This window comes from Abrus precatorius, unplaced genomic scaffold (assembly GCF_003935025.1).
Source record: "Abrus precatorius isolate BTA unplaced genomic scaffold, Abrus_2018 Scaffold8, whole genome shotgun sequence".
Taxonomy (NCBI): Eukaryota; Viridiplantae; Streptophyta; class Magnoliopsida; order Fabales; family Fabaceae; genus Abrus; species Abrus precatorius.
Genome location: NW_020874428.1, coordinates 30,616,211 through 30,633,798, shown reverse-complemented (window position 1 = coordinate 30,633,798; position 17,588 = coordinate 30,616,211). Strand labels below are relative to the sequence as shown.

Sequence of the window (17,588 nt, the reverse complement as noted above, 5' to 3'; positions counted from 1 at the left end):
AATTGTATTTGAGGTTACGTGTCTCATATTACGTTATATTCTTATCACTTCTTTAGGGGAATCAGAGAACAAATTTTCTTTTAATACCTTCTCGCGGTGATTTCAGCATTGACATGTAACATCTTAAAGCTTATTGGAAAATAAAATGATAGTGCCGTAAAAGAAAGTCAAACCTCGTTCCTAGTGCGAAGTTAGAGGTTCCCAATAAACTGGCCTTGCAATATTTTAATGACATTATTTGATCAACTCTCTCAAGTATGTTACGTGCAGTATTGTTAGACTCGGTTTCTAATTTCATTCAATACGTCAGGTTGTTCTTCAGGAATTTATGGCCTAACTTACATTCAAATCTTATCCATTTATTAAATAGATTAAGTATTTTTTAAAAAATTATTTAATTAAAAAAGGTCGCGTTTGGAATAACTCAAGTCTTTTGGGTCTAATACACTAGTTTAATTGATTAGTCATAAGTAATAATATAATATTTTGATATTAGATATTTATTTTATTTAAATATTTTATTACAAAATAAGCTTTTAAAGTTTATATGTCAGGTCCAACCTTAAATAAATAAGTTCAAGTTTAGTTATTAAATTTGAGAATAAGACATTCAATTTTTGTAATTCTAACTTGAATTAAGTTATTTTTATAATTTTTTAATAAATACTTATAAGAATCAAATATTAAATCGTAAATGAATTAAACACTCCTCATAAATTAAGATAAATTTATATATTTTTTAATTTTTTTAGAAACTATTTTATTTAGATATTTTAAAATTTAAAGAGATGAATTATTTTTAATTTATAATAAAAACTTAAATAATTTTCATATTTATTTGTTCTCTTATAAAAAATAATTTAAAAGTTTAGTCAAACAGAAATTAGCCTAATTTCATTCTTATTATTGAATAAGTCAAAATGATGAATACTACTGGTTCATCCAAAAGTCAATAACAAAACTGAATCATTTTAGTAAAGAGTTTGGTAAATAAATATTGGCTATTTAGTATTTTCTTAAAACTGTAAAAAAAATCACTCTAATGAAATGATATAATTAATAATTTTTAAATGTTAATTTTTTATTTGATTATTATATTAAAAATTTACAGTAAATTAAGTTTATATATTTTTACTCATGCACGTGTATGAATTTGAGAGAAAGGGAGAGGAAATAGAACATGTTTCATCGTGTGATCCAGATTTCACGCAAGAAAAATTGATGTATTTGGTTCAGTAAGTGAATCGAGACAGTTAGATGAAAATTAAACATCTTAAAGTTCAATTTTATTAAATTTAATTTAAAACGTAAAGTTAAAATATGAGTCATAATCTTCATCCGACTTTTAATTGCTTCGAAATCAATATCCATTTTTAATATCAATTTTTATTATATTAGTTATTATAATAAAACTTTAATTTTGATGAAAAATAAAAAATACCTTTAAATTTTACTCTTTTTTTTTTTTTTCTTCATTTTTTCAGATTTTGACTGTATATCAGCAATGAATCTTGTAATTAATAGTTGTATGGTATATATTTGCATCCTTGTGCTTTTCTGGTTCGTCATCCTTTCAAAATGATGGGTTATGGTAGCAAATCTTATTCCGATAGGGCAATGGCTGCTCCTATACAACGCCTGGTGCTTCTCACTAGTTGGAAGTTGGTTTTCATGTTATTAAAAGTGTCTTATTTAATATTATTAATGTATTAAATTATATGTTATTTTTAATTTTTATAAATGTGTGTCTTAATAACGTCAATTTAAGCAAGACATAAATTTGTATTAAAATAATAAAATTGTTTTGGCACCTTGCCATTCTTGTAGTGAGCATGGTTAAGTTTATTTTGTTATACACGAGAGTGCTTATTAGATTGGTCTGAGTTGATATATGAATCTAACAATTTAAATCAAATTAGTTTGATTAATTTGTTATTTCACTTTTAAGTTCGAATCAACCAATTATAATTGGTTTAGTTATTGAATTTATATAATTTTTTCTTAATGTTTTTATTCAGCTTTTTTTACCCATTCATTTCAATTGTCATATCAAACATCTTTAAGTGTGATTATCCTTCAACATCTTTATCACATTTTAAATAAAGGAAATAATGAGATACGAAAAATTATAATGGTTGAAAAGTAAAATATTAATTATAAATAATATCATTGTTTGGAATTAATTTAATTAATTATTAAGAATATTTTTTTTTAAGTTTATGGTGATATAAAATTAATATATAATTAATTATCTCGATTGAAGTATTCATATGCTTTTAAAAAAATTGACGGATCTGATTTGATTTTATTTTAAATAATCTGAGAAAAGATTGAGTTGTGTAATTTGAATAGTTACCACTTTCAATTATATTATAATTATATAAAAATAATAATGAATGCTTTATTTTTAAAATATAAAAATATTAACTATCCATTAATTTGTGCCACAATAGGTTAGGGGTTATTTAGAGGATGTTCCCACTTTCTCTAGCCTTCTCAACGCGTCTACGGTTGGTATTTTAACATTAATTTTTTAAAACATAATTGCACATTTTAACACGAAATTTGCTACTAAGATAAATTTAAATACATTTAATCGTTTAAGATTAAATTTACGAAAAGTTACAAGAAACCGACGCAATGTACCACCGCTCTTGTGCGTGTTTACATCCATAAACTCTCTCTCTGTTGTTCCTTTCGTCTCTATCTCACTCTTCTGAAAAGGTGAATGTGAACACTCTCCCTGTATTTGCGTGTTTTCATGCCTTATAATATAATTGGGTATGCTTGTTTCAGAATAATATTAATAGCCTGTTTCTCTGCTCTCTCTGCTGAATTTGAAGGTTGATATTTCTGTTTGGGAAGATTAATTTGTGATTAAGGTCTTAGTGAGAGTGATTAATTGGTATTTCTGAGCAGGCAAACGCAGATGGCAGAGTGCAACAAGGAAGAGCGTGTCCAGGTAGCAATCTAGTCTCATTCTCCTTCTTCTTCTTTCTTTTGTTTTTGTTTTTAATTCATGAAAGTACTGTAACTGAAATATCTTTTCAGGATCATGAATTATTTGTTAAGATTTGATACTTTTTTAAAAATATCACGATTATTTATATATTCTCCATTTTTTTAAAGTTGTTTTTCCGATCCTAAAATCTTTTTCGTTTCCATGTTTTCAGATTTCTTCTATTAGGATTCATTTCTTTTGAAATGAAAAAAATAAATAAGCAAAACGATTTTATTTATTATTATTATTATTTAAAGTTAATTATATTTATTAAATATTTTAGTTCAAAGTAAATGTAAATAATTTTCTATTTTCTTATTTCATACACCTTTTTATTTTAAGCGTTTATTTGTGTGTTTGTGTACACGTCATTCTAAAAAAAGTTATAACTAGATAAAAAAAATTTATGATATTTAAAAATTTAAAATAATAGTTATAATCTTTTACAGAGTCTATAATTTTTTTTGAAAAAAAGTTGCTTTTTTAAGAGGTGAAACTAAAACAAAGCTAATCGAGAAAGTTCGTGAGAAAGAAAACTTTTTACAAAAACTAGAATATAAATTTTTTAAATTTGATAATTAAAAATATTTTTTTATTGATATTAGTTTTTAGAATTAGGTTTTAATAATTTAAAATAAATAATTTATCAGAGTATTTATCATTTTAACAAATATAATAAATAGTTTTTAAATATTTTTTTATTTTTAATCATTTAAAACTAATTTTAAGACTACTGTTAATAAAGTTGATAAAAAAATATTATAGTATTTTGAAAGACTATAAACATAAAAAAAAAAAATTAGAAAATGTTCTATTATGTTTTTTTATATTGTTTTTACTATCAAGTAAAACAGATGCTAGCATGCATTTTTAATTTTTTTGTAGGACCACGGTTGTGCAAATAAACGGAAGAATAATATTTTTTGTGCTGTACTAGCATTATTATTTGTCTTAGACACAATATATTATTTTTAAATTTGAACACTTAATCTTTATCAGTTCTGAAATTATAAAATTTAGTTTTTATTCTTAAAAATTATAAATTTTTATTTATTTTGTGGAACAAATCTTATAGTTTTTCTATTAAATTAAATTAAAAATTGTTCTCTTAATTAATTACCGATTTAAACAATGTTTTTGACTTACTTGATTACTTTATTCAACACATGAGTATTTTTAATCAATAATAAATATAAAATATATTTCTATATTATTATTATTATTATTAAAATACAATTTTTTTTGCTATATATTAAAATACAATTCTAAAATTGTTTACATGTACATAAGCACACGACACATGCTAACACTATTAACAGTAATTAATAAAAATATTTTATATAAAATTATTATAGTTTATATTAATATTATTAAATGTTATTATATTTAATAAAAATATTTATTTCATTTTTACTATGTGGCCCATTTGCATAAATTAATTTTTTTTCTATTTCTGATACAGAATTTATCAATTAATATATAAGTTATTGAATAAAAAATGTTAATACCATGATTTTTTTATTTAAATGCGCTTTTTATTTCTACCAAAATGACATTATCTTAACTAGGCCCTCGTTTTGTGTTGTCCAAACAAAACCAGCAAACGGACAGGGTAAAGAAATACGGTGGTCTTGGCCCAAAGAAGCCTTTGATATCCAAAGTAAGCTTATGGATAAAAAATTTATCAATATCACACTATAACACATTTATGTTTCTATTTTAGATTAGAAGTTGGAACTGAATTGGACTTCATACTCCAAATTATTTTTTATTTATTTATTCTGTTTTTGTGGGCTAAAACTTGAAAGGATCATGAACGGGCATTCTTTGATTCAGCTGACTGGGCATTATGCAAGGTAGTTTAACCTTTTATTTTACACAAATCTTTGATGTATATTGAAAATCCTCTTCCATGAAAGTGTACCCCATCATTTTCCATTTACTATAATTGTGTGGATATGAATCTAAACAGCAAGGTGCAGCAGTGAATCAACTGTCTACAACAGCCATAGAAACATTGCGACCAAAACTACATGTATGAGTGTGTTACATGGAATTTTAGTAGTTCAGATATGATTTGACTTATATAACATAGAGTGTAAGATATATAGACATGTTATTTTCCTGTTTACTTCTACAGAGAACACCCCACCAGCAGCTTTCTCCAAGAAAACCTGCCTGCACGTCTGGCCAAGAAAATCTGGAGATTTAGTTATAAATGTGTAGATGGAGTTACTGTAATAAATCATGAATCATGGTACAATTTTATTATTGAAGTTATTAAGTATTATTACATGATTTGACAATTTTTGTATTCATGCATCTTGCTGGGGCCCGAGTTGGCCTAGCAAGAAAAAGCGCGTTTCTCAGACAATAATGATCATTTTTCTGCTGTTCGATAAATTGATTTCAGTTCCATTTATGGGAAAAAATAAATTCTTCAGGCATGGAAAAATCTTTGAGCTAGTATTTTTTTAATTTTCAAAATAATAGTAATAATATATTTTTAACATATATTATGTGGTTATTATTTAAAATAATTTAAATATTTATTTAATAATTAATTTTTTAAATTTTATTTTTAACTTTTTAAAAAACAGAATAATTACAAGATACGTGTTAAAAAGAATAATTTTGTTTGCCAATAAAATTAAGCCACAGCACTGGTATAATTTTCGTACTAATTTGAGTTAACACACCATTTGGGTTTTTCACCACAAAATCACTTGCGAAGGAAAGTTTAGTGGCTCGAGAAAATATTTTGGTGATTTCCAAAAATTTTAAGAGGGTTTTTTCACCGCAATTTTCGAAATCTAGCGGTTAGTGTGCAGTAACAAGTGCTAAAAAAAATATTTTCTGTTTCGATTAGTATGGAGTAACGTGGCAAAGTTGCGGAATGGTGTTTTATTTGTTTTAGTAGAAAATATTATTAACATGGATATATAAATTTTGTTTTATATGAGTGAAAAATATATTATGTAAAATTCATTAAAAAATATTCACAAAATAATGAGATTTATTTTATTTTTAAATTCATATAAATATGTTAAATTTTTTTTTTCTAATAAACAAAGTCTAAAAGTCTATAAACAATAGAAACCTTAAGAATTCAATGCAGAAGATCAGATCTCTAGAGAATCTATATTAAGAAAATGCACTACAGGAGGAAGAGTTTTTATCAGAAAAAAAATTCAGTTTTAAACCCAAACTTAGCGAGATAATCTATATTAAAATTTTAAATGTTTTTATTCAAATAAAATATTTATTTTGTTTACTAAATGTAAATTACAATGAGATTAAGAAATAAATTCCTGTAGTTTGCATGAGAATTGCAGCAGCAGTTTTTTTTTTCTTTTCTGTCTTTCCTCTTTATTTCGGTTTCTCCTTCTTCTTCACTTTTTTTCCATCTCCACTTCCTCACTCCACTCCATCTCCTCAAGTTCACTCCCACCTAACCTCCTTTCCTTTTTCTATCTCTTCTTGCTTTAGCCTCACTCATCATCCCAGCCCTTTTCTCATTTCTTTATTAGCCTTTTTCTCTCTTCCTCTCCTTTGTGTTCTCTGCAGATGATTCAGATTGAAGGAAGAGAAGGAGGATTCGGATCCCAGTTTTGTTATGCAATGTCGGTTAGGTTAAAGGAAGGAAATTAAATAAATTTAAATTTTTACCACTGACTCCACTAAATGCACGGGAAAAGCTTTCAATTAAAAATTCATCACTTTTTGGTCGGCATACTAATCAATCTCGTTTGCCACCAAAATAATAATACTTATTAATTATAATTATATTTTAAAATAAAATTCCACAATGCTTTACAGTCTGACCCGTTAACTTTTTCCCACAACACACTCTTTCATTGACATTTTTTCCCCCAAACACGTTTATACATTTTGCTAATTAAATATTTGTTCTCGTGGTCATCTTGAATGAGAGAGATCGGGATCCGAACGCAACCAAACCGTATTTCCTGCAACGTTCTATATTTAAATGGAAAAAGTTGAACCCAGAAAAAAATTCTATTTTTTTACCACGACTGAGAAAATATATCAACTTAAAATAAGAAATAAAAAGCAACTTTCCTTATCATGCCATTAGAAGCAGACGAACATAAAGCAACGAAGCAACCAAGAAAGCATGGAGTTGTTCAGTGTTCATATGAGGGTATGAGTTTCATCTCTCTGAGCTTCTCAACCCAGAATCTGATACTCTTGAAAGTATCCACGTGCCCATGAAACCCGTATTCCCTACTCTTGTTCATACTAGAGACATGTTGGAACTTAAACTGTAGCACTGTTTGGACGGCTTCATAGCAGGAAATTTCCTCTAACTTGGTTTTGTGAAGACCGTATTTCTCCACAATCTGCTCCCAAACGCTACCCTTATCGCGCATCAACTCCCCCAAATCAGACTCGTCTCCCTCCTCGAAAGCCACAAACTCAACCTCGAACAGTTCACTCAGCAGCTTCCACACGCTCTTCCATGCAAAAACGTCGCCATTTGTGCAATTGAAAGCCTGGTTCTTAGCCTCAGGGGTAACAGCAGCCCACACGTGTTGCTGGGCCAACACCCTCGCGTCGCTCATGTCGCAGAAATGCTCCCACGTGTACTTTGTCCCAGGGTACCGAAACGGCAATCCTACGTGGCGACAAATTGCAGCATAGGTCGCCAGCGTCAGGAGCGCGTTGTAAACACTCCTTGACGACGCTCCTATAATGATTGAGGAGCGATGCACTGAGTACGTGAGCGTGGGCGCGTAGGATTGAACGAGATCCTCTAGCGCGTAATAGAAGTTGGGGTAAGGGAGGCGTGGCATGTTCTCGTGAAACGGTGGTTCGTGGCAGACGAGTTGGCTGGAGAGAACCGGGTCAAAAATTGGGCCCATGTAGTGTTTGGTTCCGGTTTGGACCGTGACGTGGCTGAGCCGGGAAGGGTTGAGAACGTTGAGAACGTTGAGGAGCATGGTTTTGTTAACGGTGACGTTGGTTTCTTCGTCTGCGTGGACCTGCAAGGTTACCCAGAAGAGGTGTGTGACCTGGTCCGCGATGGGAGAGAGCTTGGCGCGTGTGTCAGCAGAGTCAAGGATGTCCGAAGGGATGAAGTGGTCAACGATCGAAGGAGGGAACCATGAGGACGGAGGCCGCCGGGCCACGCCGTAAACTTTCCATGGGCCTCCGAGACAATTGGGCTCCTTCAGGGCCTGGGCTAGGCTAAGCCCAGCCATTCCTGTGACGCCAACCACTAGTGCTACTGAACCTTGGGACTCCATCGCAATTGGTTTCAACGACGAGAAAGTGTGTGGAATTTATAGAATGGGATAAAAGGTTCAAATTCATGCGTCTAGAGATAAATAAGAGGATATTACACTGTGTTGGGTAAAATAAGAGGGTACTTTATAATTTTTTATAAGTGAAATAATTATAACTATTAATTTTATATTAATAAATAAGAAAGTTAATAATTTATTTTAAAATAAATAAATAATCTTTAATTTTTAAAATATTAAAAGAATTATAATCCACAATTTAATAAGAATATACAATAAAAAATACCGTAACTAGCACACGCGTACTGTTATAACATTTTGTCGTTAATGCGCACGTGTAACCATTGCGTCTAATACCTGACAATGCGAAAGAAAACTACAAGATAATAGTGATACAAATACAAATAAAAAAATGTATTAATGTTTTAAAAAATATAAATAATACAGGCAAAAAAATAAATTTATTTTTAATGTACTGTAATCCATTGTATTGTCTCTTTTCGTCCATACAAATTACAAGGATTCAGATTCTGTTTCGTAACCGAATCTCCTGTCATGTTAATTTTACATTTTTGTTCAAACAAAAAAATTTTATTTAAACAAAAATACAAAATTTTGTTTGACTGGACTGGACTGTTCTGTTCGCACAAAAAGGAAAGAGAATTCCGGTCCAAATTTCAATGTCTATCTTTACAGCTTGTCGAACGCTGTCACTGTTGTCTTCTTCCCTATTTTATTTTATTTTTTTATTTTAATTATAGGTTCACACTTCCAGACCCCTCGAGGGTGGTGAGTCACCTTGAGTTGGCCCAATTTTTTTATTTTTATATATAATTCTTTATTTTATCCTTTATTTATTTTATTTTAATTTTTAAAATTTTAAATTTATTTTTAAATATTTTGTATTAAAATTTAATTTTGTTAAAAATGATTATTTATCTTCTTATTCTTTGTAACTTTTCTCTTCTTGTCTCTTCTTCTTTTTTTTTCAGTTTTTTTCTTTTCTTTTTATCTCCCATACAACTTATATATATGTATCAGTTTGCGTTGGTATGTACACTGTATTTTTAATCGAATATCAACAATAATTTTTAACAATTAATATTTTTATAAAACAATATAGTTTGTTTAAAACACTTTAAAAAAGTTAAAGAAATAAATAAAAGATACCCCATCTCAGTAAATTGGGCGTTTGGCTTGAGCCAAAATCGACAATTATAGGTGATATGACAAAATCGATGTGGGACTAAACTCCAAAGTGTATTGAAATGTTCATTTATTGCTGTGATATGTCAATGATCGATCCAGCATAACTACACATAGGATCAAAACCACGCACCACTATACCAAATATGTTACGTATTAGGTGTATGTAACTTTTAATATTTATGTATACCAGTTTAAATGTTTGTATCGAGCCAACGACCAATTTGAGTTTTACAACACCGAATTATTAGACCAAACTATTAATTTAGCGTGTAATTTTTTCCTTTTTATTACAAAATTAATAATATTTTTATCACACTTTTTTTTTTACCTCGTGCTACTTTTTTTTTTTTAAGATTATACATATATATATATATAAAGAATTAATATAATTTTTGTAATATTTAAGCAATTGTTTAGTAAATGTCAATAGCAATTAGAAAATAAATAAATTTTAAAATAAATTAATAGTTGAATTTTAATACATTGATAATAATTTTTTATATTATCATTTAACTATAGACTGTTATAATAACAAGAATAATTAATTTTTATAACAATAATATAAAGCTTATATTCATTATGTGTTTTGATTAATTAATAAATACAAATTTTACACCGTTATAAATTAAAAATGTTACTTAAACATATAGTATGTAATAAAATATTGTATATTTTAAATTATACAAAAATTGTATTGTAATTAACTTAATTTTTTAAAAAAATTTGTCAATTATAAATTATAAACTTTTAAATAATTTTATCAAATAAAATCTCAATAATACCAGGAAATCTATTAGGGTATGTTTGATTTCTTTTTTAAAAAGAATTTTCATTTTTTTTTCTAAATATAGTATAAATTTATACTATATTTAAAAACAAAAATTTAAAACTCTTTTAAAAATAGGAAACAAACATACCCTAAATCTCATATAATGCCTTCTTTAGTGGGTTTTAAGTCTCACGCTACTGATTGATTAACTACAAAACTTTTGCGGGCAAAATGACAAAACGATGCTTGTTTTACAAATTAACTACTTGAATTGGGCATATCCGGTTGTAGCTAATTGACTATTACATTAGCGCAAACCATCTAATTAACTGAATTTATGGTTTTAGTTTTTAGAGGATATCACAATAATAATTAGAAACCCATAAATACGAAGTTCAGGCCGGTCATAATAAAATATGGACACTGTGTCAATAAAAAAAATGATATAATGCATCCAAATTCAACTTATATATAATTGTTTTATACCGATAATTTTTATTTTTTTTGCATAGCTGTTTATAGTATAAATTTATTTTGTATGATTTTTGTTATCATATAATTATTTTTATCAATTTTATCTGCATAAATTATGTGATTAGTAGGCTGCACATTGTTCAATTTCCTTGACTTTTTAATATTGAGTTGGTTTAAATATTGTATTTTCAATCTTTAATTTTTTTTCTTTTAATTTTAGTTTAAAACTTGACACATTTGATAGCATAACAAAAAAAAAGTGTGAATCTCTCTTAATCATATCACCCCCAAAAAATCAAAAGCATTAAATTTACTCACAAACTCACAAAAAATAAAAAATAAAGATATTAGAGATTACAAAAAAATAAAATGAATTAAAAAATAAAAAAAATGTTAAAAATATATATACTAAAAGCATGTTTATTTTATTTATAAAAATATTTTTCTCTTAAAAAAAAAATATATTTTCTATTTTTCAAAATAGAAATAAACATGCTCTAAACTTTTTAAGTTAATGTATTTTCTCGGGTTCCTACACTCGTGTTTGCCATGCTGTATATATTTTCAGTTTACTATTTATTTAATGCAAAGTTTTATGTACACGAAATGTCCTTTTAAATCAATCAAGTGTAGGAATATAGTCAACGTCCATCACATTCATATCACCCCGTATCTATCTTGAGTCAACAACTAAGAAAGGTTATGTTATCTGGTGTTTCTATTATTACACATACATTTATTATCGTTTTATTTTAAGTAAAATTATCTAAAATACATTATTAAAAAGTGCATTCTCACTAATTTTTTAAAAGAAATATTTGAGATTAAAAGAAAAAAGAAATTAAACTAAAAATTAACAAAAATATTTAAAAATAAAGTACATTAAGATTAATAATTTTGTGGATTTTCTCGAGTTTTTAGTCTCGTGTTAGCTATGTTATATCATTTTTCTTATTCTACTATTTAATTAATGTAAAGTTTTATATACGAATTGTCCTTTCAAACTAATTAAGTATATGCATACGGTCACAATGTGATGCACGTTGAAACTTTCAACATTCATATTATCTATTATTTTTTTAAGTAATTTTTATTTTAAATTAGAGTAATAATAAACATATAAATATGATGATAGACAGTTTTTTTTTTTTTTATGTTATATTGTTTTAAAAAAATAATAAATTGACTTTATATCCTCACGGTTGTTTAGTTGCAATAATCCTCTTTTACCAAGTCATTGCCGGCTTAAAGGCTAAGCAAGTAAAGTTACTGATTTAGATATCAATTTTTTTTTATCAATAATATACATTTTTAAATAATAATTTAATAAAAAAAATTGTGCAAATAATTAAATATTTTTATTAAATTTATATTTATTTATTTTTGAATGAAGAGTTATAGTTATTGATTAAAGACTAACGGTTGAAGTTATAATTAAATATATGTATATGTATAATAATTATGTAATTGTATAAATTGTTGGCTTTTATTTATTAACTGTAAATTTACATTTTATTATCTAAAATGAAATTTTAAAGAACGTGTAATGTTTAATCGCTTAAACCTTTCTCAAAGAAGAAAAAAAAAACTTCATTGTATAAGGTTATCATTAAAAATTATTTGGTTATGGTCATTTTGTTATGTTTAGTTTGATTTATGCTAAGATGTTTAGATACTTATCCTAGTTATAACTCTTTCTGTAACTTTTTGCTTTTCATTGTTGATATTTAACATGACTTTTTAGAAATTTCGAATTCATTTTTGTACATCTAATTATCTTAGAACCTATCAATAATGTCCTTACTTATTTAACATATTATGTACTTAAAATAATAAGTTTTGAATTTAAAATTAATAATTTTGGTAAATTGAAAAAATATTTAATTATCAAAACTATTAATGAAAAAACTCTATATTGAATCATGATTAACTAATCATAGTATATATTATTAATTTGATTTTTTAAAGATAAATTTATGGCATATGTTGAAAAAATTGGAAGTGCAATGTCGGAATACATTAAATGTTTTATTTAAGTATTTATTCAAAATTTTTGACACAAATTTAGTGAAAAAATAATCAAAATAAGATAAAAGGAGACTTATTTTTGAGAGCCTGTAAGGAATTTATTAAAATATGAAATTTTACGTTCAATTTTATTTTCGCTTAAAACATTCGCTCAAGTGAATAGCTGAGGGTCTGCAATTTAGCTCTTTGGGTCTGCAAAAAATGGTTGCTTCCATCATGATCTTGAACTGCACCAAACACTTTCTCATTTGTCTCACAGTTTTGCTCATAGTAACTTTGTGGGGTGGAAGAATAACGGGCCTGAACTTGGTGTTTGCTGCTGTTGGTGTTGCACGTTGTGGTGTTGCAACTTTGGAAGCTTTTTGGGTATGAAAAAAATGGTTGCTTCTAATATCAACCAATAGACTAATAACATGTATATAGTTTCATGCAATCGTGAGTCTCCTTAGACAGCATGAACTCATCTCGTTTCCCAGCTATATGAGAAGGAAAAGTGAAAAATGTAACGGAACAAAAGGAAAACTGGTTCGCTCTAGAGCTTCGAGGCCCTTTCACTTACTTCTTACTTGTTCTCTGTTTCTCTTCTCTCAACCAATTCATTTATTGTATTTGTGAGCTCAATGGTTCCAAAGTACATCTTAGGTTATGCTGTGGTTATTGCTTTTACTGTCTTGTTCTTCTTGATCTGTGGATACTTCTTGAGCAGTCATGACAAACCCAAATATTGGCATTGGATGAACAAAATTTCAACCACGACATACCTTTATGAAGGGCTCTTGATGAACCAGTACCAGATAAATGATACCTCTGGGAAAGTTGGTGGTATACCCATTGCCGATTTTGATATCTTGAAACGTTTTCACATTGGAGTTGATGAATATAAGATGACAAATGTGCTTATAATGTTTGGTTGGGCAGTATCCGAGAGCTCCTTCAAGGAAGAAAACTACACCATTTGCAGCACAACAAATGCAAAAGGATCCTCCTCCCAAGCCAGTGAGCTAGGCCTCCATTGATCCCAAATGAAGATGAATTTGGGAAAAAAGATGAATTGGAAGACTTTTCCTGGACTCTGGCTCATGTATGAGTGAAATCTTGGGGAGCTTTTTCTCAGGATCCACCCCACAAAGTTACTATGAGCAGACAAATGAGAGTGATTGGTGCAGTTTAAAAACATAATGGAAGCAACCATTTTTTGCAGACCCTTAGCGTATTCGGTAATGTTTTAAGTGAAAAAAATTGTTTAGGCGAAAATAAATCTAGACTTCCAATTTTCATGTTATCGGGAGATGATACGAATAATTTCAATCAAGAGTGAACGATAACTATCGCCCCACAAAAATGCCAAGTATTTCTATCTTAATATAACGTGTCATCGCATATATTTCAAAGATAGAAGTCACTCTGCTGCATAAATTACTTCAACCTGCTTATCATGCTACGAGTGTTTATGTCAAATCTGTCCACAACCAGTTAGTTCGGCCAATTGGAAGCTTCCACATGCACAAGCTGTTCCCCTGGCACCACCACGAGGCTACACAGTCAAGCCATTTGTGACCAATAAGTAACCACGTCTCTCTCGTAGTCGTAAAGTGCTTATTTTTATTATATAGTTAAGGTCTTTCCCAGTCATGCTGTTCTCAATTACATAATGTGCGAACGCTATCGTGTGTGTGTCGGTCAATTGGAAATAGTATTCTAAAAAAACACTCGCCGCAATTAAAATTGAAACTTGAAACACAGAAGAGACTATTATCAAATACCATTGAATTCGTTCCGATTCTTTTTTGGACATTTTGATGGCATGCCTCAAGAAATCATGGTTCATTCCACAAGAATTTCCAAGAACTCTTCAGTACCCTCTTTCACGTCCAAGAACTCACATTTTGACTATTCCATTTTTACTCATATCCCTCTTCCTCCTCTTAGTATCATCATACTCCAGAAACTCGAACGCACCTAATGCTGCTACTCTTGTGTCTCTTTTTCCATTTTCTTTGAGTTATTGGTTGGCTCATCGCCCTGTTAGTTTCTCTAACTCCCATGTGGTTCCCAAAAAAGCTCATAGCAAAGGCACATTTTCTTCAGTTACTGCTGCAAAAAGAACTCACGACAATTCAACGTACAAAGATTCACAAGTGATCAAGGACCTCACTTCCTGTGATATCTTTGATGGCACTTGGGTACATGATGATGCTGAACCCCTTTATCAACATGGGTCATGTCCATTTCTTGATGACACCTTTAACTGCTTCAAGAATGGACGTTCAGATTTGGATTATGTTAAATATCGATGGAAGCCACGTGGATGTCACATTCCAAGGTCCTACCTCTAACTTCTAACTCAATGTGTATGCTTTTTTCTTTGGTCTTGAACATTTTCCTTTTCGTAAATATACGTAGGTTTGATGGGTTGCAAATGTTGGCCATGCTAAGAGGTAAAAGGGTGGTGTTTGTAGGAGACTCCTTGAACAGGAACATGTGGCAGTCTTTGGTGTGTGCGTTGAGGGAATCTCTCGAAGATAAGAGCAAACTCTATGAAGTTTCAGTGCGGCGTCAATTCAGGTCTCAAGGTTTTTTCTCTTTCAAATTCAAAGTAAGTATGGTTGTACTGTTTATTTGGTACTTCCTGAACCAGTTATAGTACTTAATTATGTTGCATGCAGAAATAACGATTAGAAAATGATATTATACATTCGCTAGGTGTTTATAATTGGGTAAGATGTGGTAGAAAGAGAGAAAAATTGAAGTGGAAGAGAGGTTACAATAAGCAAGTGTATAAATATCATAATACATAACTATTGTGTTCATTGTTAATAAAAGTCTCGGCACTTCATTCCCAGCTATGATCATGCATTTTTGTAATTGAACCTTTAAACACTTTGTAATGAGAAATCTTAAATTGCTATATGCTTATTGTTTAACATTGTGTTTTTGCTGTCATGCTAGGATTATGGATGCTCAATAGACTTCGTGAAATCCCCATATCTTGTTCAAGAATGGAAAAATTCACGCAAGGGTGCAGTTCAAAGAGAAACTCTCAGGCTTGACATGATCCAAGCATCCAAGTCTCAGTATCATGATGCTGATATAATCATTTTTAACACAGGCCACTGGTGGAATCACGACAAGACAAGAAACGGGTGAGAATTGTTCTAATTATCCACTCAAATAGTTCTAAACTGTCAAATGATGCATTACTGATTAGTATCAAGTTTCCTTCTTGCAGCAGAAATTACTTCCAAGAAGGTAATCAGGTTTATGACAGATTACAAGTTTCTGAAGCACTAAGAAAAGCGCTTAAGACTTGGGCTAAATGGGTTGATTCCAACGTGGATAGCAAGCGTACAAGGGTCTTTTTCACTGGATTTTCAGCTTCTCATTACAGGTAGATTGACAATATGTCATTGATGGAAAAAAAAAAAAAATAAAGAAAAGAAAATGTACTGAATTTGTTTCACAATTTACTTAAATAGAGCATGCTAATTATATAACTAAACATCATTAGTTAACTGATTGTGTGAAGTGTAATTGGCAGAGGGGGACAATGGAATTCTGGAGGTAAATGTGATGGGGAGAGAGAACCCATTACAAATGAGAGTTATCTAGGAGCATATCCATGGACAATGAGGATGGTTGAAAGTGTGATAGCAGAGATGAAGACACCAGTGTTTTACCTCAACATTACCAAAATGACTGATTATAGAAAAGATGGACATCCTTCAGTATACAGAGAAGCTGGTTACAATAAAGGCTTGAGGATGGTCCTGCCCCCTCAAGACTGCAGCCACTGGTGCCTTCCTGGAATTCCAGACTCCTGGAATCAGCTCCTCTATGCCACTCTACTTATAGCACACCAAAATTTTCTCATTACTCAGATTTAGATCCTCTATTTCACTCAACTTACGCCATACAAAAATGTTCATGACACAAAGTCTTCATATATAAGCAAAGGACCCTGTGAGCAATTATTATGGGTGCTTGTATGCTGTAAGTTGTGTGTTTTTCTATTCAAATTCGTATTACAGTATGTTTATACATACGTTTGAATGGGCACAGACATTTACTTCAGGATTGCTGGTTGTAGTTTTTATATTAGATATTATGGTGTTTCTAAACTTATCATAGTCTGTCACACAACATACGGAATTTTTAGAATTTAAATTTTAAAAAAATAAGAGAGAAACATTGAAATTTTAAAAAAAAGTTTAGCTTTGTCTTTTTTTTTTTTTTTAACTAAACCACAAATATGTCATTATTATTTTTTTTTTCGCTCATCAAAATATAGCATAACATATCATAATGGCTATCAATTCATGTTTATTTTAATATTACTAAATGTATTTTTTATATAAGATATTAATGTGTTTCTAAACTCTAACTTAATTTGTTAGATGCGCACCACATTTTTAGAATTTAAATTAGAAAGGAAAAAAGAGAGTATTTCTTTTTAAGTTTGTATATATTTTTTATTTTTTAACTAGAGAAATATATTATTATTTGTGTTAAATACTTAGAAAAAAAACTGTGACTTACAATAACTTTATACCGCTCAAACAAAATTATCTCTAAATACACGTAGCTTTAAAAAAAATAATTATTTATTATTTTACTTGTCTGGAACTTCTCTTCAGATAGACTGCATCTATATCATGTTTTTCTCTCTTTCAAGAGCTCTGTTACAGGGAGACTGTTTGAATTAATGTGTTGAATAGTATTGCAAATTTTCAATCACGATAAAATCGATTTCAGTGTTTCCACAACAAGCTCACAATTCATTTCCACCACTGATGTACTTCTTTCTAAGGCATCCCGTTAGATTTCGAGTTTAACTTTAATGTGT

The 17,588-nt window shown here is 29.2% G+C and overlaps 3 protein-coding genes across 3 annotated transcripts; 2 read left to right on the top strand and 1 right to left on the bottom strand.

The window, feature by feature from the left end:
- Positions 1-2,885: 2,885 nt before the first annotated feature.
- Positions 2,886-5,277, top strand: LOC113848231. The gene is made up of 5 exons (XM_027477648.1): positions 2,886-2,962; positions 4,602-4,661; positions 4,810-4,857; positions 4,974-5,036; positions 5,142-5,277. Exons 1-5 carry the CDS (start codon positions 2,930-2,932, stop codon positions 5,211-5,213), a joined length of 276 nt encoding a protein of 91 aa, XP_027333449.1. The 5' UTR covers positions 2,886-2,929; the 3' UTR covers positions 5,214-5,277.
- A 794-nt stretch (positions 5,278-6,071) lies between these two features.
- LOC113847110 (iridoid synthase CYC2-like) lies at positions 6,072-8,369 on the bottom strand. Its single transcript, XM_027475986.1, has one exon. The coding sequence runs from the start codon at positions 8,266-8,268 to the stop codon at positions 7,147-7,149; it is 1,122 nt and encodes a 373-aa protein (XP_027331787.1). The 5' UTR covers positions 8,269-8,369; the 3' UTR covers positions 6,072-7,146.
- A 4,996-nt stretch (positions 8,370-13,365) lies between these two features.
- On the top strand, positions 13,366-16,629 carry LOC113874689 (protein trichome birefringence-like 4). The gene is made up of 6 exons (XM_027512903.1): positions 13,366-13,741; positions 14,675-15,068; positions 15,149-15,341; positions 15,695-15,888; positions 15,975-16,133; positions 16,284-16,629. Exons 1-6 carry the CDS (start codon positions 13,366-13,368, stop codon positions 16,627-16,629), a joined length of 1,662 nt encoding a protein of 553 aa, XP_027368704.1.
- The last annotated feature ends 959 nt before the right edge of the window (positions 16,630-17,588 follow it).

Coding starts and splice junctions, on each gene's coding strand:
- LOC113848231 (XM_027477648.1), top strand. CDS start 2,930: ATGGCAGAGTGCAACAAGGAAGAGCGTGTCCAG. Junction 2,963..4,601: donor ACAAGGAAGAGCGTGTCCAG/GTAGCAATCTAG, acceptor AAACAAAACCAG/CAAACGGACAGGGTAAAGAA. Junction 4,662..4,809: donor AGAAGCCTTTGATATCCAAA/GTAAGCTTATGG, acceptor AAAACTTGAAAG/GATCATGAACGGGCATTCTT.
- LOC113847110 (XM_027475986.1), bottom strand. CDS start 8,268: ATGGAGTCCCAAGGTTCAGTAGCACTAGTGGTTGGCGTCACAGGAATG.
- LOC113874689 (XM_027512903.1), top strand. CDS start 13,366: ATGGTTCCAAAGTACATCTTAGGTTATGCTGTGGTTATTGCTTTTACT. Junction 15,342..15,694: donor TTTTCTCTTTCAAATTCAAA/GTAAGTATGGTT, acceptor CTGTCATGCTAG/GATTATGGATGCTCAATAGA. Junction 16,134..16,283: donor TTTTCAGCTTCTCATTACAG/GTAGATTGACAA, acceptor TGTAATTGGCAG/AGGGGGACAATGGAATTCTG.